The 19,561-nt window shown below is 35.3% G+C and overlaps 1 protein-coding gene across 4 annotated transcripts in view; it reads left to right on the forward strand.

Moving 5' to 3' along the window:
• The window catches only part of Osbpl11 (oxysterol binding protein like 11), a 78,327-nt gene that overhangs the window by 8,993 nt on the left and 49,773 nt on the right, over window positions 1–19,561 (forward strand). For all 4 annotated transcript variants that reach the window (XM_076867252.1, XM_076867251.1, XM_076867253.1 and 1 more), the window contains exons 3-6: window positions 8,837–8,905; window positions 9,660–9,835; window positions 10,669–10,748; window positions 12,233–12,409. In XM_076867252.1, the coding sequence (XP_076723367.1) occupies window positions 8,837–8,905; window positions 9,660–9,835; window positions 10,669–10,748; window positions 12,233–12,409 (502 nt within the window). The remainder of the gene's footprint in view (window positions 1–8,836; window positions 8,906–9,659; window positions 9,836–10,668; window positions 10,749–12,232; window positions 12,410–19,561) is intronic.

Consider the following 19,561-nt stretch of genomic DNA (forward strand, 5'->3'; position numbering starts at 1 on the left):
TTGTATTACTGGAAAAGCTCACTGGAGAAAATGGCTTTATCCTGGCTAGAGTAGGTTTGCTAATATTTTACTCTGCAATTAGGCATGCCTGCTTACCCAGTCACAGGTAACTGAGACCTTGTCTCTGTCAAAGATCAAGTAAGAATACCTTCTTTGGGTAGGCAGGTAGATCTGTGGGAAGCCATTTATGAGCTGTGTATGAGCAATGTTTGAACCCTTAGGCAGGGAAGTTGATGTTTTGGGAACTCTCAGGTGGAATCCTGTGGTTGGAGAATGCCCAACTCAAACTGGCACCCTGATCTAGCTCACAGGTCAAGTTCAAACACAGCCCCAGAGATGGGAGTAACCTGCCAAGAGCCAACCTGTTTACTGCAAGAACCCTGCCACCCGACTGAGAAGCAAACACCAAAATAAGACTCCTTCCATACTGAAACCTTACACCTACGGATCAGCTGTAAATAAAAGGGGGAGAGGCTTTTCTTTGTTAAAAGCCAGACCCCTCTGGTGGACCCCTCATGCCCCTGCTTTAAAATTATTCTTGCCTTTTGTCTTTATTTCTGATGTATTACTTATATAGCCTTTATTTCAGCTAGCCCATCCCTCCTATGGCGGATACCCATTCCCTCGCCTATATGGGATGTGATCAAGATAATAGCTCCTAGGAGAAGGGCCCAGAAGGGACTGAACTATATTCCTGCCAGCTACGGAAGAATAAGGGGGAGCAGTCAGGGTGGGGAGTGGTGAGAGAGGACAAGAGGTCTCAGGGCAAGTTCTCCACATGGACATGTGTGAGGAGAGAGCAAATATCTTTTTAACATTTATGTGAGTTTTGATGTAAAAATGCTTTAATTTCTTACAATCATGTAAATTTGTGCTAAAAAGAAATTGTAGTTTTTACCCTATTCCACTAGGTACTCAGCCCAGTTTTGGGTATGTGTATTCTATTTTAGGAATTAAGGATTTACGGGAAACTCAGTTCTCTATCCCCAAGAAATATTGTTCATAGAGTCACACTGGAAAGTTCTAAAATATTTAATTTATGCTGGTGTGTGTATGTGTTCAGGGGAGCTGGGGCTAGGACTCAGGGGTCTGGAGAATGCTAAGCAAGTGATCTACTATTGATTTATCCTTCAGTTCGCTTTTTACTTTTTATTTTCATATATTACTCAGGCTGGTGTTGAACTTCTGGCTCAAACAATCTGACTGCCTCAGCCTCCCAAATAATTGGGACTATTTGCACACACTACCGCGTCCTGCTCATTTCATAATGTTAATAAGTGTAAATTGCTCTGTGCCTGGTATTCCACTTATTTCAGATAATTGAACTTTTTCTTTTGGTACTGGGGTTTGAACCCAGGGACACTTTACCACTGAGCTACATCTCCAGACCTTTTAAATTTTTTATTTTGAAACAGGGTCTTGCAAAGTTGCTTAGGGCCTCCCTAAGTTGCTGAGACTGGCCTCAAACTTGCAATCCTCTTGCCTCAGCCTCCTAAACTGCTGGGATTACAGGTGTGCATCACCATACTCAGCAATTGAACATTTAAAAAATGTTTTATTTGATTGTAAAAATAATATAATATGAAAATTGGAAAATGTAAAACATTAAAGGGAACAAGGTAAATACCACTGATAATTCTTCCATCTAGTGATAAACCACAATTGCTATTTTATGTACTTTTATTCTGTGCATACATTTTATATATTACATAACATTTTGTGACTTGCAATTTTAATGATCATAATAAACAGTACCCTGTTAGAAATTCATAAACATTTTAATTGGTGAATACTACTTCATTTAGTTTGTCCCCCCCTTTTATTTCCCTGCTACACACACTTCTTTTTTTTTTTTAACCATTATAAATAGTGCCATAGTGAACATAGTTGTGCATTAACTTTGTTGTTGTTTTAGTTTTGGATTTTTTTTTTAAAAAAAAAACATTTTTAGCTGTAGATGGACACAATATCTTTTATTTATTTTTTTATGTGGTGCTGAGAATTGAACCCAGTGTCTCATACATGCTAGGCAAATGCTGTACCACTGAGCCACAACCCCAACCATGTTTCAGGTTTTTGTTTTGATCTACATTTCTAAACATTTGTTTTAGACTCATTATCTAGAAGTGAAATTTAGGCCAAAGAGCATTAACATTTTTTTTAAGACTCTTTGCAGGAGAGAGGACAGAAAAATTTTGCTTCTCTCTTTCCCTCGTTTAATTCATTCAACATTTATTGAGTACCTATTATATCTCAGGCCATACTCTGGGTGCTAAAGGGATGAATAAGAAGTAGTCATTGCTACTGGGGAACTTAAAAAGTTAAATAAATTACAAGCTGGGCACAGTGGTACTTGCCTGTAATCTCAGTACCTTGGGAGGCTAAGGCAGGAAGATCCCAAGTTGGAGGCCAGCCTTAGCAACCTTGTGAGTGAGACCTTATCTCAAAAGAAAAAGTAAAAAGAGGATGGGGGTGAAGTTCTATGACAGAGCACCCCTGGGTTCAATTCCTAATACCATATAAATAAATAAATAGTTCTTCCATGTCTAAATACCTAATTACAGATATTCAGAATTTGTATGTATATTGATAATGAGTGTTTGGGTTCCCTAGTTAAGCAGACTTAGAGACTTTTGGGCAACAAGGTATTCATTGAATGGAATCTTGGTGGCTAATTGGAAGGTTCACTGCAGTTAATTCCTTGAGCTGTCTGGATCTACTCTACATACACTCTGGAGCAGCTCCCCCAGGATTCCAGTAGGCTGGCTCCATTTCTTCTGGTCTGTAATCAAGGAGCCACATCTGTGTTGTCTTTCTTGCTGACAGAGTCCCTAGGTGGCACAGGACATCACATGCAAGAGACAGAGAGCACACTTACAGAGTTTTTGTTTGTATAGCAGGAGGAGGTACCTATGCTGTAGCCACTACTATTACTTGATGTCAGTTGCTTTTTCCTCAGCTAAGTAAACTACTCCCTCCCTTCATCATGCTATTTATTGATTGGTTGATTGATTTATACATACATACATAAATACCAGGAGTTGAACCCACTTAACCACTGAGCCACATACCCAGCCCTTATTTGTATTTTAATTAGAGAAAGGGTCTTGCTAAGTTGCTTAGGGCTTCACGAAGTTGCTGAGGCTAGTTTTGAACTCTCAATCCTCCTGCCTCAGCCTCCTGAGCTGCTGGGATTATAGACATGCATTACCATGCCTGGCCATCGTGCTCTTTATAGAATGAACCAAAACTACACCTTTTCAAAGGATACTTTTTGCCTCATAGAAATAGGGATTTTAACCTGTACCTTGACTGGTACCTTCTTTTTACTGACAACAGCTTGCATAAATTATTGCTTGTAGTTAAATGCTATAAGGTGTCTGTTAGGGTTCTTTCCAGGAATAGAGCCAATAGGATGTATTTATATATCTATACCAACGATATAGATTTGTGTCTTTTTGTATGTGGGGGATTGATGGAGATTGAGATTCTGAGGAATTGGTTCATGTTATTATACAAACTAAAAATACAAAGCTCTGCTAGCTGCAAGATGAAGACTGAAGAAAACTGGTGGTGTAATTTCAGCTTGAGTCTGAGGGCCTGAGACCCAGGGAAGCCAATGATTTAAATTCCTGCGCAAGGCCAGGAGATGACCAGTGTTCTAGTTCAGATAGGCATACAGGAAGGAAATGAATCTTCCCTCCTTCCATGTTTTTTGTTTTTTTTTTTTTAAATAAATACTGATTTTTTTTGTATACTGAAAAACACCTTCACAGACACCCAGAAATAGTGTTTATTGTGGGAATCCTGTGGCCCAATCGAGTTGACACATTAAATTAACCTTCACAGTATCTAATTCTTCTGCCTAGGCTCTGAAGCCCACCTGTTCCCCATTTCCCTCTTACTCCTGGGTCTTGAGTCTTTTTACTCCTTCCTTCCCATTATGTACTTAGAACTACCCTCTTTTAAGCCCACTTCCCATCCCCTTAGCCATCCCTGTTTCTTCTAGTTGCTCTTCATTTATTGCCAGCTGGCCCTGTCCTTAGTAAAATTTCTCTAAACTGTTATCTTTGGGTTGTTAAATCTAATAGAAATGTCTTAATCTTCTTCTTACTTATCTTTCTCTCAGTAGTACTTGGCCACAGACTTATCTTAAGACTCTGGTTACTGTATTCTCCTAGTTTTCTACCTTCTATTTCTCAACTCCTGATCACTTGCTTCTCTTGCTTGCACTTAAGATTTTTCTTTAGAGTTCTCCTTAGACCCTGTTTCATCCCTCATAATTTACTTCCTAGGTAATCTTATTTGCCATCATGTTTTCAAATATTTTCCATGTATATATGCTGAAGACTTTGAAATTAATATCTCAGACATAAATATTGTCATCACCTTACAGGATATCTCCCCGTATATGTTCTGTAATACCCTTAAATCCAACTTGTTAAATTGGATTAATTGCAAAATTTTCTCTGCAACCTCTATTTCAGTAAAGGCATTAGTTACTCACCTTTGCCCTTTTTATTTTTTGTTTTGAGACTGAGTTTTCACTAGGTTGCCGAGGCTGACTTCACTTGGCAATCCTCTTGTCTCAGAGTCTTGAGTAGATGGGATTACAGGCATGCACCACTGCTCCTGACTCAATTTTGGTGGTACTGGGATTGAACCCAGGGCCAGGCACATGCTAGGCACACTGAGCTACATTTCAGTCCTTCCATAGCATTTTTTTTTTTTTTTTAATACTGGAGATTGAACCCAGCATTGCTTTACTACTTAGCCACATCCCCAACTCTTTTATTTTTTATTTTGAGACAGGATCTTATTAAGTTGCTGAGTCTGACTTTGATCTTACTATATTCCTGCCTCAGCCCCCACAGGTCTCTGGGATTACAGGTGTGTACCACTGTACCTGGCTTATAGTTTATTTTATTTTTATAGTTTTAGTTGGACACAATACCTTTATTTATTTATTTATTTTTATTTGGTGCTGAGTTTTGAACCCAGTGCCTTGAACATGCTAGGCAAACACTCTACTGCTGAGCCCATCCCCTTATAGTTTATTTTTCAGTGTCTTAAGTTTTTTGTTTTTTGTTTTGTTTTAGTCCTGAGGACTGAGCCCAGGGGCACTCAATCACTGAACCACATCCTCAGTCATTTTTTTTTTATTTTTAGGACCTTGCTAAGTTGCTGAGACTGGCTTTCAACTCACAGTCCTCCTGCCTCAGCCTTCTGAGCTGTGTCTTAAGTTTTTTTAGACTGTCACTTCTACTTCATAGAACACGAAGTAGTTTGATATAACCAGATATGTAGTATGTTCCCACTTTAATAATTAGATTTTATTAAAATAGATACATTAAAATCTATAAAAACTGACATATTTTATTTTTTCCAAAAAGGCTACAATTTTAGTTTTTCTTTTTCTCCGTTTTTTTTTTTAAGTTGTAGATGGACACAATACCTTTATTTTATTTATATATTTTTATGTGGTGCTGAGGATTGAACCCAGTGCCTCACACATACTTGGCAAGTGCTCCACCACTGATCCACAACCCCAGCTCTCTCCTTATTTTTTATTGGTGCATTATAATTATACATAATAGTGGGATTTATTGTTATATACTTATACATGAACATGAGGTAACAGCATAATTTAATCAATATTGTTCCATAGTATTTCTCCTTTCCTTCCTGCCCCTGGTCCTTTTCCTCTACACTACTATTTTCCCTTTGAAAATTCACCTGTTTTAAATGAGTAAAGTATAGGTTTCAGGTACTATATGCTAACTCAATCATAGGTTGAGTATCCTTTATCAGAAACATTTGGGGGGGTTGGGGCTGTAGCTCAGTGGCAGAGTGCTTGCCTAACATGTGTGAGGCACTGGGTTTGATCCTTAGCACCACATAAAAATAAACAAAATAAAGGCATAGTGTCCATCTACAACTACAAAAAAGAAAAAAAAAAAGAAAGAAAAAGAAACACTTGGGACCAGAAATGTTTCAGATTTCACAGCTTTCAGATTTTAGAATATTTGTATAGAGTTTACTGAAATCTAATCTGAAATCCTTGCATGTCTAACCTGTATCAAAGAATATGGAGTGAACCAAAGATGTTGTCACATGGCTCTTTATGCTAGCCACCAGATGGCACAGTCATTCCATGTTAGCTAATTGCATTAAACAGTAGCTGTGGCTTGAGACACATAAAAAAGAGGAAGATGAGGGATAGTGCAACCAGCTGTTCCAAAGAGTAGAATGTTCTTACTTTGACCCTTTGAAACCTGGGGACAGATGTTTTATTTAGTAAAAATAAGCCAAAAGTTTGTAGTTGCTTATTTGAATTTGGTTCTTTTGAGTCTGGCTTTATGCTATTATCAAATAAGCCATGACTGTATCCTTGTAATTTTTGTGAGAAAGTTAACTCTTTAGATATATGCATCGATAAAATATAACAATAAAAAATACACAGAACATTACTATATTGTGATATATAAGGGTACACTTTAGATTGTTTTAGTGTATGATATTGAAATTGTCTGCTTTTAAAAATTCATTGTTAACTACTAAATGACTGATAGAAATGAGAACTATTGTTAGTAAAATGAAAGTAGTGACTGAGAAGGGGTAAAAAATGATGGATTTTCTTTGATTGCTTTTATAATTAAGTTTTTTTTTTTTTTTTTTTTTTTTTTTTTTTTTTTGATTTGGAGATGGACACAGTACCTTTGTTTTGTTTATTTTTATGTGGTGCCGGGGATTGAACCCAGTGCCTCACGTGTACTAGGCAAGCATTCTACCACGGAGCTACAACCCCAGCCCCTGATTGCTTTTAAGTAAAACTTTTTTCTTCAGATATACATGTTATATGTAAGGTTTCCAAAAGATTCTCCCTATAGTTTGCATTATTTGAAGAATACATGCAGTTCTAGAACCAATCCTAATTGCTTCTATTACATGCTAATGGCTATGAATTGACACTAGTTTAGAAACAAAGACTTGGCATAGAGAACCTAGATTAAGGAGGAATTCCCCAAATATTGAATTATGAAATATCTTGTCATGTTGAGGAAATATCTAATTTAGGTTGTGTACTATCAGCCTTTTTGTGGATTGTTGGACAGTATAAATATAGAGGTTATATAGCTCCAGGATAAAATGGACTAGTAAGTTTTATAGGTAAGGATAGGTCAGAGAAGATGAACTTAGGTGTTAAATACCTAAAACAGAAAACAGAGAAGGAATTCTGTGGAAAATTATTTTGAGACAGTCTCCATGGGCACTGGGATTCCTGTGATTCTTAAAGAGGTATTTAAGCCTGAACCTTGAGAAAGATGTGGGAACCCGACAAGCAAAGTATTTCTCTGTTTCTTGAAGTACCAAATGAACAGAAAAAAATAATTTGGATGTGACCTGGGGATGGAAGTATAGAAACTCTAGCCAAAACCCCAAAGGGGTTTTCTGGAGAAGAATCCTTTCTTGCTAGGTGCCATGGCATGTGCCTGTAATCCTTGGGACTTGGGAAGGTGAGGCAGGAGGATTGTAAGTTAAAGGCCAGCCTCAGCAACTTAACAAGACCTTGTCTCAAAATAAAAAATAAAGAGGGCTGGGGCTGGTAAAGCACCTCTGCATTCAATTCCCAGCGGCAAAAAAAAAAACAAAAAAAAAAACCAGGAGAAAGAGAGGAGATGAAGAGGAAGAGGAAGGAAAGGGCTAGGGAGGGGACTTTCTTTTAGTTGCATGGTTTAGAAAATATTGAAATGAGAATTCAGCTGATGCTGTCAGTTTTAATAACATGGCAGAATAGTGTTTAGTTATCAAAACTTTGGGCTGACATTTTAGAAACCTTTGTTTTCCTGAGATTAATGACCTGAAACCAAAAAACACTTGAAGAGTTTCATTTAATAAACAATGTTGCTTGCTAACCATGGAATGGAAGAAAAATGCAGGGGAAGAGGGGACATGTACTCAGTCTTTACTCCAGCTACTCCAGGCACACAGGAGACTGAGGCAGGAGGATCAAAAGTTCAAGGTTGGCCTGGGCAATTTAGCAAGATACTGACTCAAAATAAAAAGAGAATAGCTAAATGGTACCCCATGCTTCCCTGGTATGTACCAAGATCCTGGGTTTGATCCTCATTACTGGAAAACAACAACACACCCTCCAAGATTCTTTATTTTAGAAACCAAGACTCAAAGACAGAGCTTGGCCCCTTGTATGTTCCACCAGAGTAAGGAGGCAATATTTGATCTAGATACCTTTTTTAGTTTATTTTTGAACCATAAATATTGTATAACTATTGAAGAAGTCTGACACAACATTTTAATTTATAAACAGCATACATATCTATATGCTATGCATACATATCTATATATAGATAAGAATAGGTCAGAGAATATATGAAATTTTATATTTGTGTAATGATTTTGTTTGCAATAATTCTAATACATAATAATGTATGGTATGTTACACTTGTTTTGAAGAAATCTAATAAAATAAAGTCCTATAGGTATGAAATTTGGGAAATTAAATGCCTCTGTTAACCTTTTTTTTTCCTTCTTTTTTTAAAAGTATTTATTTTTTAGTTATAGTTGGACACCTTTATTTTATTTATTTTTATGTGGTACTGAGGATCAAACCCAGATCCTCACATGTGCTAGGGGCTGAGCCACAACTCCAGCCCCTCTGTTAAACCCTTTTAACATTTTATTTCTAAAGAAAATTTGAGGCATTTATGGAAAATATCTATATCTATAGCCATTTTCAAAAGTTTGCAATTACCTTCTTGAGACTTTTTATTTTAATTGACTTTCTGTTTCTTTCTTTTTTTTTTTTTTTTAATAGTGATCACATGGAAAATGTATATGGCTATTTAATGAAGTACACCAACCTTGTCACTGGGTGGCAATACAGGTAAGTGATTGTTTGTTTATATGACATCAGTCTCTCCTAAGAAACCAGAAAAATGGGGCTGGTAGTTTTACATTCAGATATTACCTCAGTAAAAACATGACAGGAAACCTTTTAGAAAAGAATTTCTCCAGGGTTTTCTAAAGTTTGGTGACTTTCTTTTCTTTCTTAGAAGGTGGGGGAGTTCGAGTGACAGCTTTAAATGCCTCAAAAGTACTCTTACGTCAATAGCTATTTTATGTTAATTTAAATAATCCCTTCAAATCTTTTGAAAAATAAGCACCAACATTGAAATAGGGCAAAGTTAAATAGATGCCTGTCCCTCAGTTTTGTGTTTTTATTAAACTCACTAAACTTTGCCAAAATTTTTACTGCTAGGAAATCCATCATAGTGTTTCCAAATGCTACTTCTGGAAATGCTTTTGAATTTTATTTTTTTTAGTAACATAACCCCATTATTTTGTTTTTATTTTATACTAGAGATTGAAGTAGGGGCCTCATGCATGCTAAGGAAGCACTCTATCACTGAGCTGTATCTTCAGCCTCTGCCCACTTTCTTTATATAGGATCTTGCTAAATTGCTGTGACTGGCCTCTAACTTGGCAGTCCTCCTATCTCACCCTCCCAAGTCACTGGGATTCAGGAGTGTGCCACTGCACCTGGCTAACCCTAAGGATTTTAAGCGACTGAAATTTGCTTTGCTTTGGTTTGGCTAGGGGAAGTGTTTAAAAATTACAGTTTCTTAATATTATTACAGGTTTTTTGTTTTAAACAATGAAGCTGGGCTATTGGAATACTTTGTGAATGAACAGTCTAGAAATCAAAAACCCAGAGGTACTTTGCAGCTTGCAGGAGCTGTAATATCACCCAGTGATGAAGACTCTCATACTTTCACTGTTAATGCCGCCAGTGGGGAGCAGTATAAACTGAGAGGTAAGACTGTGATATGAGAATTAGTACTGTGATTTTCTTCTTTCTTTGAGAAGTTGGTGTACTTACCTGCTTTTATTGGGGTTTTAGAAGTAGAAACTACTGTCATTGGTAATATAGACACAATGTTCTGGGTCTTGGAACTGCTCTTGAGAATTTATGAATCTGTTTCAGTATATAACTTTTTTCAAAGTGGGCCAGTGGTCATGTCTTTTTAGGATTGTATCCTCTAAAAAACTCTGTGTAGACAAAACACTGATTACTGAGAAATCTAAATAATATTTAATGTCTGCCTCAGAGGTGTTTTTGCCCCTTGATTTCATTTGTATACCCTCTTTGCAGTTTTTAGTGACTAATGTATATAATTGCGATTTATTAAAATGTCTGTATTCATTAAAATAAAGCATAATTTCTGTTTAGATATTTTAATTTCTGTAGAAATTTGTATTTTTTCATTTAATAAATACACAAAGTATAATGGTAATGCTAAGATCTGAAAGTATTGATGATACCTCAAATCCTTAATAAAACTTATTTCTTTAATTAAGAACATTAAGAACATTTTATTGTAAGAAACCTAAGTCAGTCTCATAATCCCATCTAGCTGCATATACACATGTGCTTTATCTTCCTTATGAAATTTCTACACTTAGCTATTATTTTCCTAACAAGGTTGATGCTTTGAGCTCTTTCCTATTTTCCTCTAGTCAGGGAGGGAAATTTGATCTAGGGAGAGTGGAACCAATCTTTGCTTTTTAATCATCTGTTCTTTAGTTGTGGACAATTATATTCTGAAATAAAGATAAAAGGAAATAACTTAGACTTTTTTTAATCAGCCACAGATGCTAAAGAGCGACAACATTGGGTTAGCAGACTTCAGATATGTACACAACACCACACTGAAGCCATTGGAAAGGTATGTGGATTTATAAACAGTATTAATGCACAAAATGGGAAAAGAGTGTTGTTGTTCTTTTTATCTTTAAACTGAGATACTATTTACATACCATCAAATTTATCCTTTTAAAAAGTAGAATTCCATGGTTTTGGTATATTGACAAGGTTGTACAACCATTGCAGTCATCTAATTGCACAACATTTCCATAACCTACTACAAAGACTCATACCCACCAGAAGTCCTTATTCTGCTTTTCCCAAGTCCTTGGCAAACACTACTCTATTTCCTGTTTCCATGGATTCTATATAAAGGGAATTATACAAAATATGGCTTATTGTGTCTGGCTTTTTCCCCTTGGCATAATGTTTTCAAGATTCATCTACACTGTTGCTTGTACTTTGTTCTTTTAAAAAAGTGAATAATATTCCATTTTATGGACGTAACATTTTGCTTATCCACAAGCCAGCCAATGGAAATTTTGGATTGTTTCCATTTGATAGATACTATGAATACTGCCAACATTTGTATTCAGGCTTTTGGGTGAACATATGATTTCCTTTCTCTAGAGTATGTATGTAACAGTGGAATTGCTGAATTGTGTTAGTTTTAACTTTTTGAAGAACTGCCAAACTTTTTAAAACACAGCATACCATTTTACATTGCCAACAATGTACGAGGGTTCCAGTTTATCCACATTCTTGCCAATACTTGTTATTGTTCTTTATGAATGAAAAATTACAGTCACCCTAGTAGGTATAAGTAAAGTAGCCTCTTATTGTGGTTTTGATTTCATTTCCCTAGTGACTAATCATGTTGAACATCTTTTCATTTGCTTATTTGTCACTCATTCATCTATCTTCTTTTGGAGTATTTTTTAAATTTTTGTAAGATGAAAAGAAGTCTTAGTACTTGACATCTGAAATTAGAGATGTCTGAAAAATAATATATGGACAATGTGTACAAAGGATTCAATACTTAGGTGATAACTTGACTTTTTTTTCTTTTCCATTCTTCCTTATGTTTTGCTCTACTAACTGATTTTTAAAATTGTTTGTAATTTAGGTTTGTAGTCTATTTTTCAGGAAATCTGACATAATAGTTTTTCTTATATACTTTAGTGATGATCAGAGAAACGTGTTAGTTCCAGAGAAACGTGCATATTTCATCAGGAGATGTATTAGATTACATATTGTTGAGTACTGTGTTTGTATTAATCATGATGCTTAAAAATCTGAAATCATAAAAAATTTGTTATTCTAATATACTTATAAAATGTGAAAAAGTTATTTGAGGGTATAAAACTGGAAAATTTCTGGGTAAATTTCCAGTTTACTGTGGGATATGGGAAATGCTTAAATTTTTGTCATCTTCTGAAATGTTCTTTTGTCAATTCTGAATTTAATTTTTAAAATTGTTCATGTGTAAACCTCAAGTATATGGTAGTTTGATGGTTAAGAAGCCTAAATTGGGGGAAAAAAAGAATTATTTTCTTTGTCTAACAGAATAATCCTCCTCTGAAGTCACGGAGCTTCTCACTTGCATCTAGTGGTAGTTCTCCTATATCCCAGAGGAGACCAAGTCAAAATGCCATTTCTTTTTTTAATGTTGGACATTCCAAACTGCAGTCGGTGAGCAAAAGAGCTCACTTACCTCCAGACCATCTTGTGGAAGTCAGAGAAGTAAGTATGAATTAAAATCAAGCTTAAAATGCGAAATCGTATACTGCCTGCTTGATTTTTGTCACAGAATTTTTTTTTTTTATATATACTCTATTTTAGTCTTCTGGGGCCCTTGTTATTTTTCATTTAGTATGCTAAGATAATTCAGTGATTAATATTCTGATTATATGCAGTATCCCAAATTTTCTATCAGTTATGTGCATTTTTAAAACGTCTTTCAGTTCTCAAATAAAAGTAGACTCTTTGAACCCACAGGTACTAAACAATTGAGTCACATCCATAGCTCTTTGTTTTTTAATTTTAAGACAGAGTTTCACTAAGTTGCTTAGGGCCTTGCTAAAGTTGCTGAGACTGACTTCAAACTTGTAATTGTCCTGCTTCAGTCTCCCAGACCACTGGGTTACAGGCATGCTCCACTGCATCTGGCTTAAAAGTAGACTGTGAAAATTAATAATCAAGTAAGCTTTTTGCTTGCCTGTGTGTGGTTGGGTCTTTGTCCTTGAGTCCTATTGCTTATAGCTTCTCTTCTATGAAGGCTTTAATCAACTGATCTTCTCTTTTGTGCTCTAATGATTGCTTTGTTATTCTCACTGGTGCAGTGGTAATTTCTTAAAATATTCACACTACAGGGTCCTATGTCTTTAAATATACTTTTCATATCAATATGTTAATATTTAACATGTCACTTTTTGTGTATAGAGAGTATATCCCCAGAGTTTTACAACTACCTCTTAGGGAAGGACAGCTATTACCTTACAGACTTGACTAGTTTAATGGTAGCCTTTCCCTGAAGTATGGGTGGTGACCATTGTTTGACAATCTCTGTGACATTACCACCCCTCAACTCCATTCATACATAAAAAAGTCTTAGGTGAATGCCTGTGTCTTCACTAAAGTGGTACTTTTGCACTTAAGAACCAATAGGTCAAACTTCAAGATTACAAGTATACTGGGAACATTTTTAGATGCTAATGGAATAATTCTGTTTCTGAAAAAACAATATTTTTAGTGTGTTTACACCATTTTTGAGTTCTCCATACCATTGTTAAACATAATTGCTTTTTTCCTTTAAAATGTAGTTTATTGCTGATTATTTAAAAACCATCACAGGGGCTGTGACTGTGGCTCAGTGGTAGCGCACTTGCGTGGCATGGGTGAGGCACTGGGTTCAATTCTCAGCACCACATATAAATAAGTAAAGGTCTATCAACGATTAAAAAAATTTTTTTTTAAAAATCACTAATGAAAAAAACATCACAGCCTAGTCTCTAGAGGCATGTCATTTTTTAGTCTTGTTTATGATGGCATCTGTTCAAGAATCTATTTTCAGTTTGTGGCTTAGATGTATTTCATTGTGGGAACTATAAGTTCTGTATAAAGGTGTGAGTTTCTGAGCTTATCTGAAATAGTTTTTATCTAAGACAATGACTGAAGATATTTGTGTTAACCAGGCATGGTGGGCCATGCCAGTACTCCTATCGACTCAGGAGGCTGAGGTAGGAGAATTGAGAGTTCAAAGCCAGCCTCAGCAACTTAGCAAGGCACTTAGCACTCAGCGAGACCCTGTTTCTAAATAAAATACAAAACAGGGCTGGGGATGTGGCTCAGTGGTTAAGCGCCCCTGAGTTCAATCCCCAGTAACAATAAAACAATAAAAACAGATTTATATTAAGCTAAAACTGTAGATCAGCTTAAATAAACTGAGACAACTTTTTAAATTTGCAGGAAATTTGGAAAAATAGTATAGAATTTCTGTATGTTCTTTATCCAATTGTCTGTGATATTACTCTCTTAAGTAACTAGAATATAATTATCAAAATCTGGAAATTATATTAACATAATACTATTAACTATGGTCCTTACCCAAATTTTGGCAGTTTTTGCACTGATACTTTTTTCTTCTGGTTCTGGATCTTGTCCAGGATCCTGCTTTACACGTAATTATTATTTCTGTTTAGTCTCTTTCAGCATGCAGTTATTTCTTAATCATTTCTTCTCTCTCATGATCTTGACTCTTAGGAAGACTTATTTATTTATTTATTTTTTAAGGGTACTGGGAATTGAACCAAGGGGTACTCTATCACTCACTTACGCTCCCCACCAGTCTTTCTTATATTTTATTTAGAGACAGGTTTCACCAAAAAGCTACGACTGGCCTTGGACTTGAGATCCTGTCTCAGCCTCTAAAGTAGCTGGAATCAGGGGCATGCGCCACTGTGCCCAGCTGATCTTTTTTTCTTTTCCCTTGAATTTGAAGTTGTATAATACTTTCTTGTGATTTGAATGAGATTATACATTTTGGGAAAGAATGTCACAGAAAAGATGTTGTGTCCTCAGTATGTCATATCAAAGAGTCATGATGTTGCTATGTCTTAATACTGGTTATGTTGGCCTCAGTCACTTGTTTAGGGTGACTTCTATTCACCAACAGTTGCCATCTTTCCCTTTGTAGTTAATATCTTGGGGAGGAGATATTTTGATATCATGCAAATTTTGTTTCTCTTCTAAAAAGTGTAGAAAACTTTATATTAAACTGACTTAAGGTTCTAGGAAACAGTTCTCAAACATTTTGGTCTCGGGATCCCTTTCATTCTTAAAAATTATTGAGGACTTCCAAGAGTATTTGTTATATATGAGTTAAGTTTATTGATATATTAGAAATCAGAACTGAGAAATTTTAAAAGTTTTATTATTTTGAACTATCGGAAGCCCATGTTAATATAAATAATGTTTCATGCCAAATAATGATCTTTTGCCAAAACTAACAAAATTATTACTGAAAAGAGTGGATTGTTTTTATACTTTTCCAATCTCTTCGATATCTGATTTAATACAACACAGTAGAATTCTCATATCTGCTTGTGCGTTCAATCTATTGCCATTTGTTATTTTGGTTGAAATATATGAAGAAAATTTGACATCATATGTGTTAGAGAAATAAAGGATGTTTCTGTAGTTTTTTCAAATAATTTTGATTATTTATTGAAAGTGCACCAAAATTTGACAACTGATAATTTCTTAAATGTTAGAGGCAATGTGAAATCTAATAAATGTAAGTGATTTTTTTTTCCTGTTCTATAACATGCAAGAACACTATCTGTCCTGTACCTTGAATAGATCTTTAAGCTGTCCATGATTTTCTAATAACATTTATTGGTCATTTGGGAATACTAATTTTTAGTCAGGTCTGGCAAATGTTGATCCATTTTGTCATTATACACGGTCTAAAATTCATAATAACATCCTCATTAATCTTATCAGAAAAAACTGGGAAGCTATCAAACCTATGGTGGCAGACACAGGATTTCCAAAATTCTAATTTTTATTTTAAAGCTTAAATTTTATAATTAGAACAAATGCAGTCAGTTGTCTTTTCTTTGGAAATGATAAGCTCATTTTGTTAAGTTTTGAAAAAATAGCTATTTTAGTTACCCCCAAGTTTGAATAGCCAGATTTTCTGTTAGTCATTCTTTCACATAAAAATGTGATCTCTGGAAGGGGGGGCGGGAGAAACTAGTTCAGTTTGCAACTCAGGCACAGAAGTGCTTTTTCTCTAGGCAATCTTTCTACTTTGATATGCAACAGAAATACTTTATGAATACTTGCCATTTTTCATAGTATTTACTTTAAAAATGTGTACTCTAGTCAAGATGTAGTAAACCTGGTGATTTTTACTGCTTTTTCAAGGCCTTTTTCTGTTCTCGGGGATTGAAATCAGAGACTGTGTACCACAGACCACTCCTAGCCCATTTTTTATTTTTTATTTTGAGATAGGGTCACCCAGTTGCCAAGTCTGCCTTCAAACTTGCCATCCTCCTGCCTCAGCCTCCCAGGTAGCTGGAATTCCAGAAATGTGCCATTGTGTCTCAAAAAACTAGCTTGCTTTCTGTGAGTACACAGTAGTGAAGGATACAGTGATCCCTTATAGGGTTGGTACCACTACCTGATTCTCACTAATCTTCCACTGTTTTTTTACCCACATTGCTTTTGCACCATCAGTGCAAATATTACCATATTTTAAAAGGTAAATAACTTATTCAAATTATTATGAACATAGTTTTGACTTCACCTACCATGTGGAAAAAGGATCTGCAGAACATACTTTGAGAATTCCCGTTTTACAAATATCCAGATCCAGGAGATTGTAATGCAGAAATTCAGTATGATTCAGAATGAGTTTAAACAAAAGCTTTTTTTAAAAAAAATATTTTTTTTTGTAGTTTTACACAATACCTTTATTTTATTTATTTTTATGTGGTGCTGAGGATCGAACCCAGCACCTTGCAGATGCTAGACAAGTGCTCTACCTCTAAGCCACAACCCCAGCCCTTAAACAGAACATTTTAATCCAAGTCCCTGCATAAGTCCATTGTTAGATTGTAAGTAACAGGAGGCAAAAATAATTGACTCATGGAGAAAAAGTTATATTGTGTTTGATATTAGATAATATAAAACATTTACCCAATTAAAATGGTATTTTTATTATCTACTATTTACTGTTAGTACTACTTACTGTTTCACTTTTGTTATTCAGTGCACGATTCATGCTAGGGTTATCCTAGCCCATAGTAGCTAAAATGACATTTTTTTAAGATACACTTTTTTAGTTGTAGATGAGCACAGTACCTTTGTTTTGTTTATTTTTTTGAGGTGCTGAAGATCAAACCCAGCACCTCACACATGCAAGGCAAATGCTCTACCACTGAGCCACAACCCCAGCCCTAAAATGAGAATTTTAATAAGTTAGACGTTAACACACAGTGATTAAAATTATGGGCCTAATCTGGTTTTCAGTCAAACTAGATGCTATCTGATGATATAACACTCTCTCCATATTGCCTTATGTAGCAACAAAATTCAGGTTGACCAAGTTTTCAGCATTCCTGAAATTCTCTCTTTTCAGAAACTGGTTTTATAGTTCAGGAATAATCACTAATACAGTTTCACAGATTACTTTTCCACTTCTTTGTAAATATATAATCAGTTTGCTTTTTTGTTTATAGAGAGCCATTACGAAATTTTAGTGTTTTTACTTTCTTACATCACTTCTAACATCAGTACTATCAGGTAACTTTTTGGAGCTATTTGCAAAAAGAAAAACTCTTTCTTCCTTCAAGTGTTTTTGTATTGTGATTTTTGATTATTTATGTCATGAATATCTTAGTTATGATTTTTTCCCTTTATTCATCTTTTATTGACTTTTATAACAGAAAAGTATGCAGAACATAAGTGTAAAGAATACCTTTTGATGTAATTTCCACATATCCACCTCCTGGATCAACAAATTAAATGTTACTAGTACCCTAGAAGACCCTTTCATGCTTCCATCATTGTCCAGTTTCTCACTTTTTTTAATATTTATTTTTTAGTTGTAGGTGGACACAATATATTTTATTTTTAATGTGGTGCTGAGGTTTGAACCCAGTGCCTCACCTGTGCTAGTTGAGCACCTTAAAGATATCCGTATCCACAACCCCAGCCCCATGTTTCTCACTTTTTTGACTCATAACAATATAGATATGTTTTGCTTGCTTTTGAAATTTCTGAAACTAGAATCATACAGTATATATTACTTTGGGCACATCTTCTATTTGGTTTACATTATATATTTGAGATTTACTTATGTTGTTGAACACAGCTGTTCCTTTCTTTTCATTGCTACATAACGTTTACTACATGAATATGCTGTAATATTTTTTTCCATTCTAGTGTTGATGAACATTTGAGTTCATGAACATATATATGTGTATCTGTTGGTTACATACTCGAGTATAGTTGTTAGATTATGAATTGTATTTATTTAGCTATGGTATATGTTGCCAAACTATATTGAAAATTGGTTATACTGGTTCATAAGTTTGAATTATGAATAGTCCAGTTTTTTTGTAAGTGATGTTGGAGATTGAACCCAGGGCTAGTATGCTAGGCAAGTGTGCTAGATAAGTGCTCTAACACTGTGCTATCTTCCCAACCCCATTAGACCCAAAATTTATTTACACACACAAAGTGTGTGTGTCTGTGTGTCCATGTATAAGTATGTTTATATGTTTAAACTCATACTTCTCTTTTAAAAACTCTTTCTTTTTTTTTTTTCCCCCCTGTGAATGGAAAATGCTTGAACCTAAACTATGGCACATGTTTTTTAGGTCCTCTTCCATGCATGATTGATTTTCTTGGTAGGATTAGTTTGCATCTCTTTTTCTAGTCCTCTGATAAATAAACTGTATTAAAAATCATCTGGGGCTGGGGATGTGGCTCAAGCGGTAGAGCGCTCACCTGGCATGTGTGCGACCCGGGCTCAATCCTCAGTACCACATATAAACAAGGATTTGTCCGCCGAAAATTAAAAAATAAATATTAAAAAATTCTCTCTCTCTCTCTTAAAAAAAAAAAAAAAAAATCCAGTCAGCCTGGCCTGGTCTAAGCAGGATTAAAAAAAAAAAAAATTCACGTGGAACAGAGACACTGAGAGCTAGGAGTCTCTCTACTATAGAGTTTCTATGTGAATTAAGCTAGTGGCCAAAGGATGGGCAATTGAGAACTTTCTGCTTATAATTCAAAGTATTTAAGCATTATAAATTTGGTTTTCATCTAAAAAATTGGGTTTCTCAACAGTCATTGTTATTCCATTGGCTATGTTTAAAAAAAGTAGACAAGACTCCTAATCAAAGCAGAGTGTATTAAATTCCTTTGACGCGAAAAGCTTATACCCAGTACTTTAGCCAAAATTCAGCCTAACGGATTAGGTTAGGCTAATTAGCCAGAAAATTAGGTTAGGAAAGAGGAAACAGGTAAACAATAATGTTCTCATTACAGATTCAAATTAAGCCTCACCAAAGGTGTAGTGGAAATGGCTGACAGACGCTATTGGAAATTAATTTTACTTTGGTTTTAGTTAGTTTGGTTTTTGCAGTGCTAGGGTTCAAACTTAGGGCCTCACATGTGCTCTTCCACTAAACACCCCCATCCTGATACTTTGAATGAAGTATTTGATCCTGTTATTAAAATGTCCTTTTGGGGCCTGGGGCTGTGGCTCAGTGGCAGAGTGCTTGCTTAGCAGGCGTGAGGCACTGGGTTCAATCCTTAGCACCACATACAAAAAAATAAGCAAATAAAATAAAGGCATGCTGTCCATCTACAACTACAAAAAAT

Source organism: Callospermophilus lateralis, chromosome 10, assembly GCF_048772815.1.
Source record: "Callospermophilus lateralis isolate mCalLat2 chromosome 10, mCalLat2.hap1, whole genome shotgun sequence".
Classification (NCBI taxonomy): Eukaryota; Metazoa; Chordata; class Mammalia; order Rodentia; family Sciuridae; genus Callospermophilus; species Callospermophilus lateralis.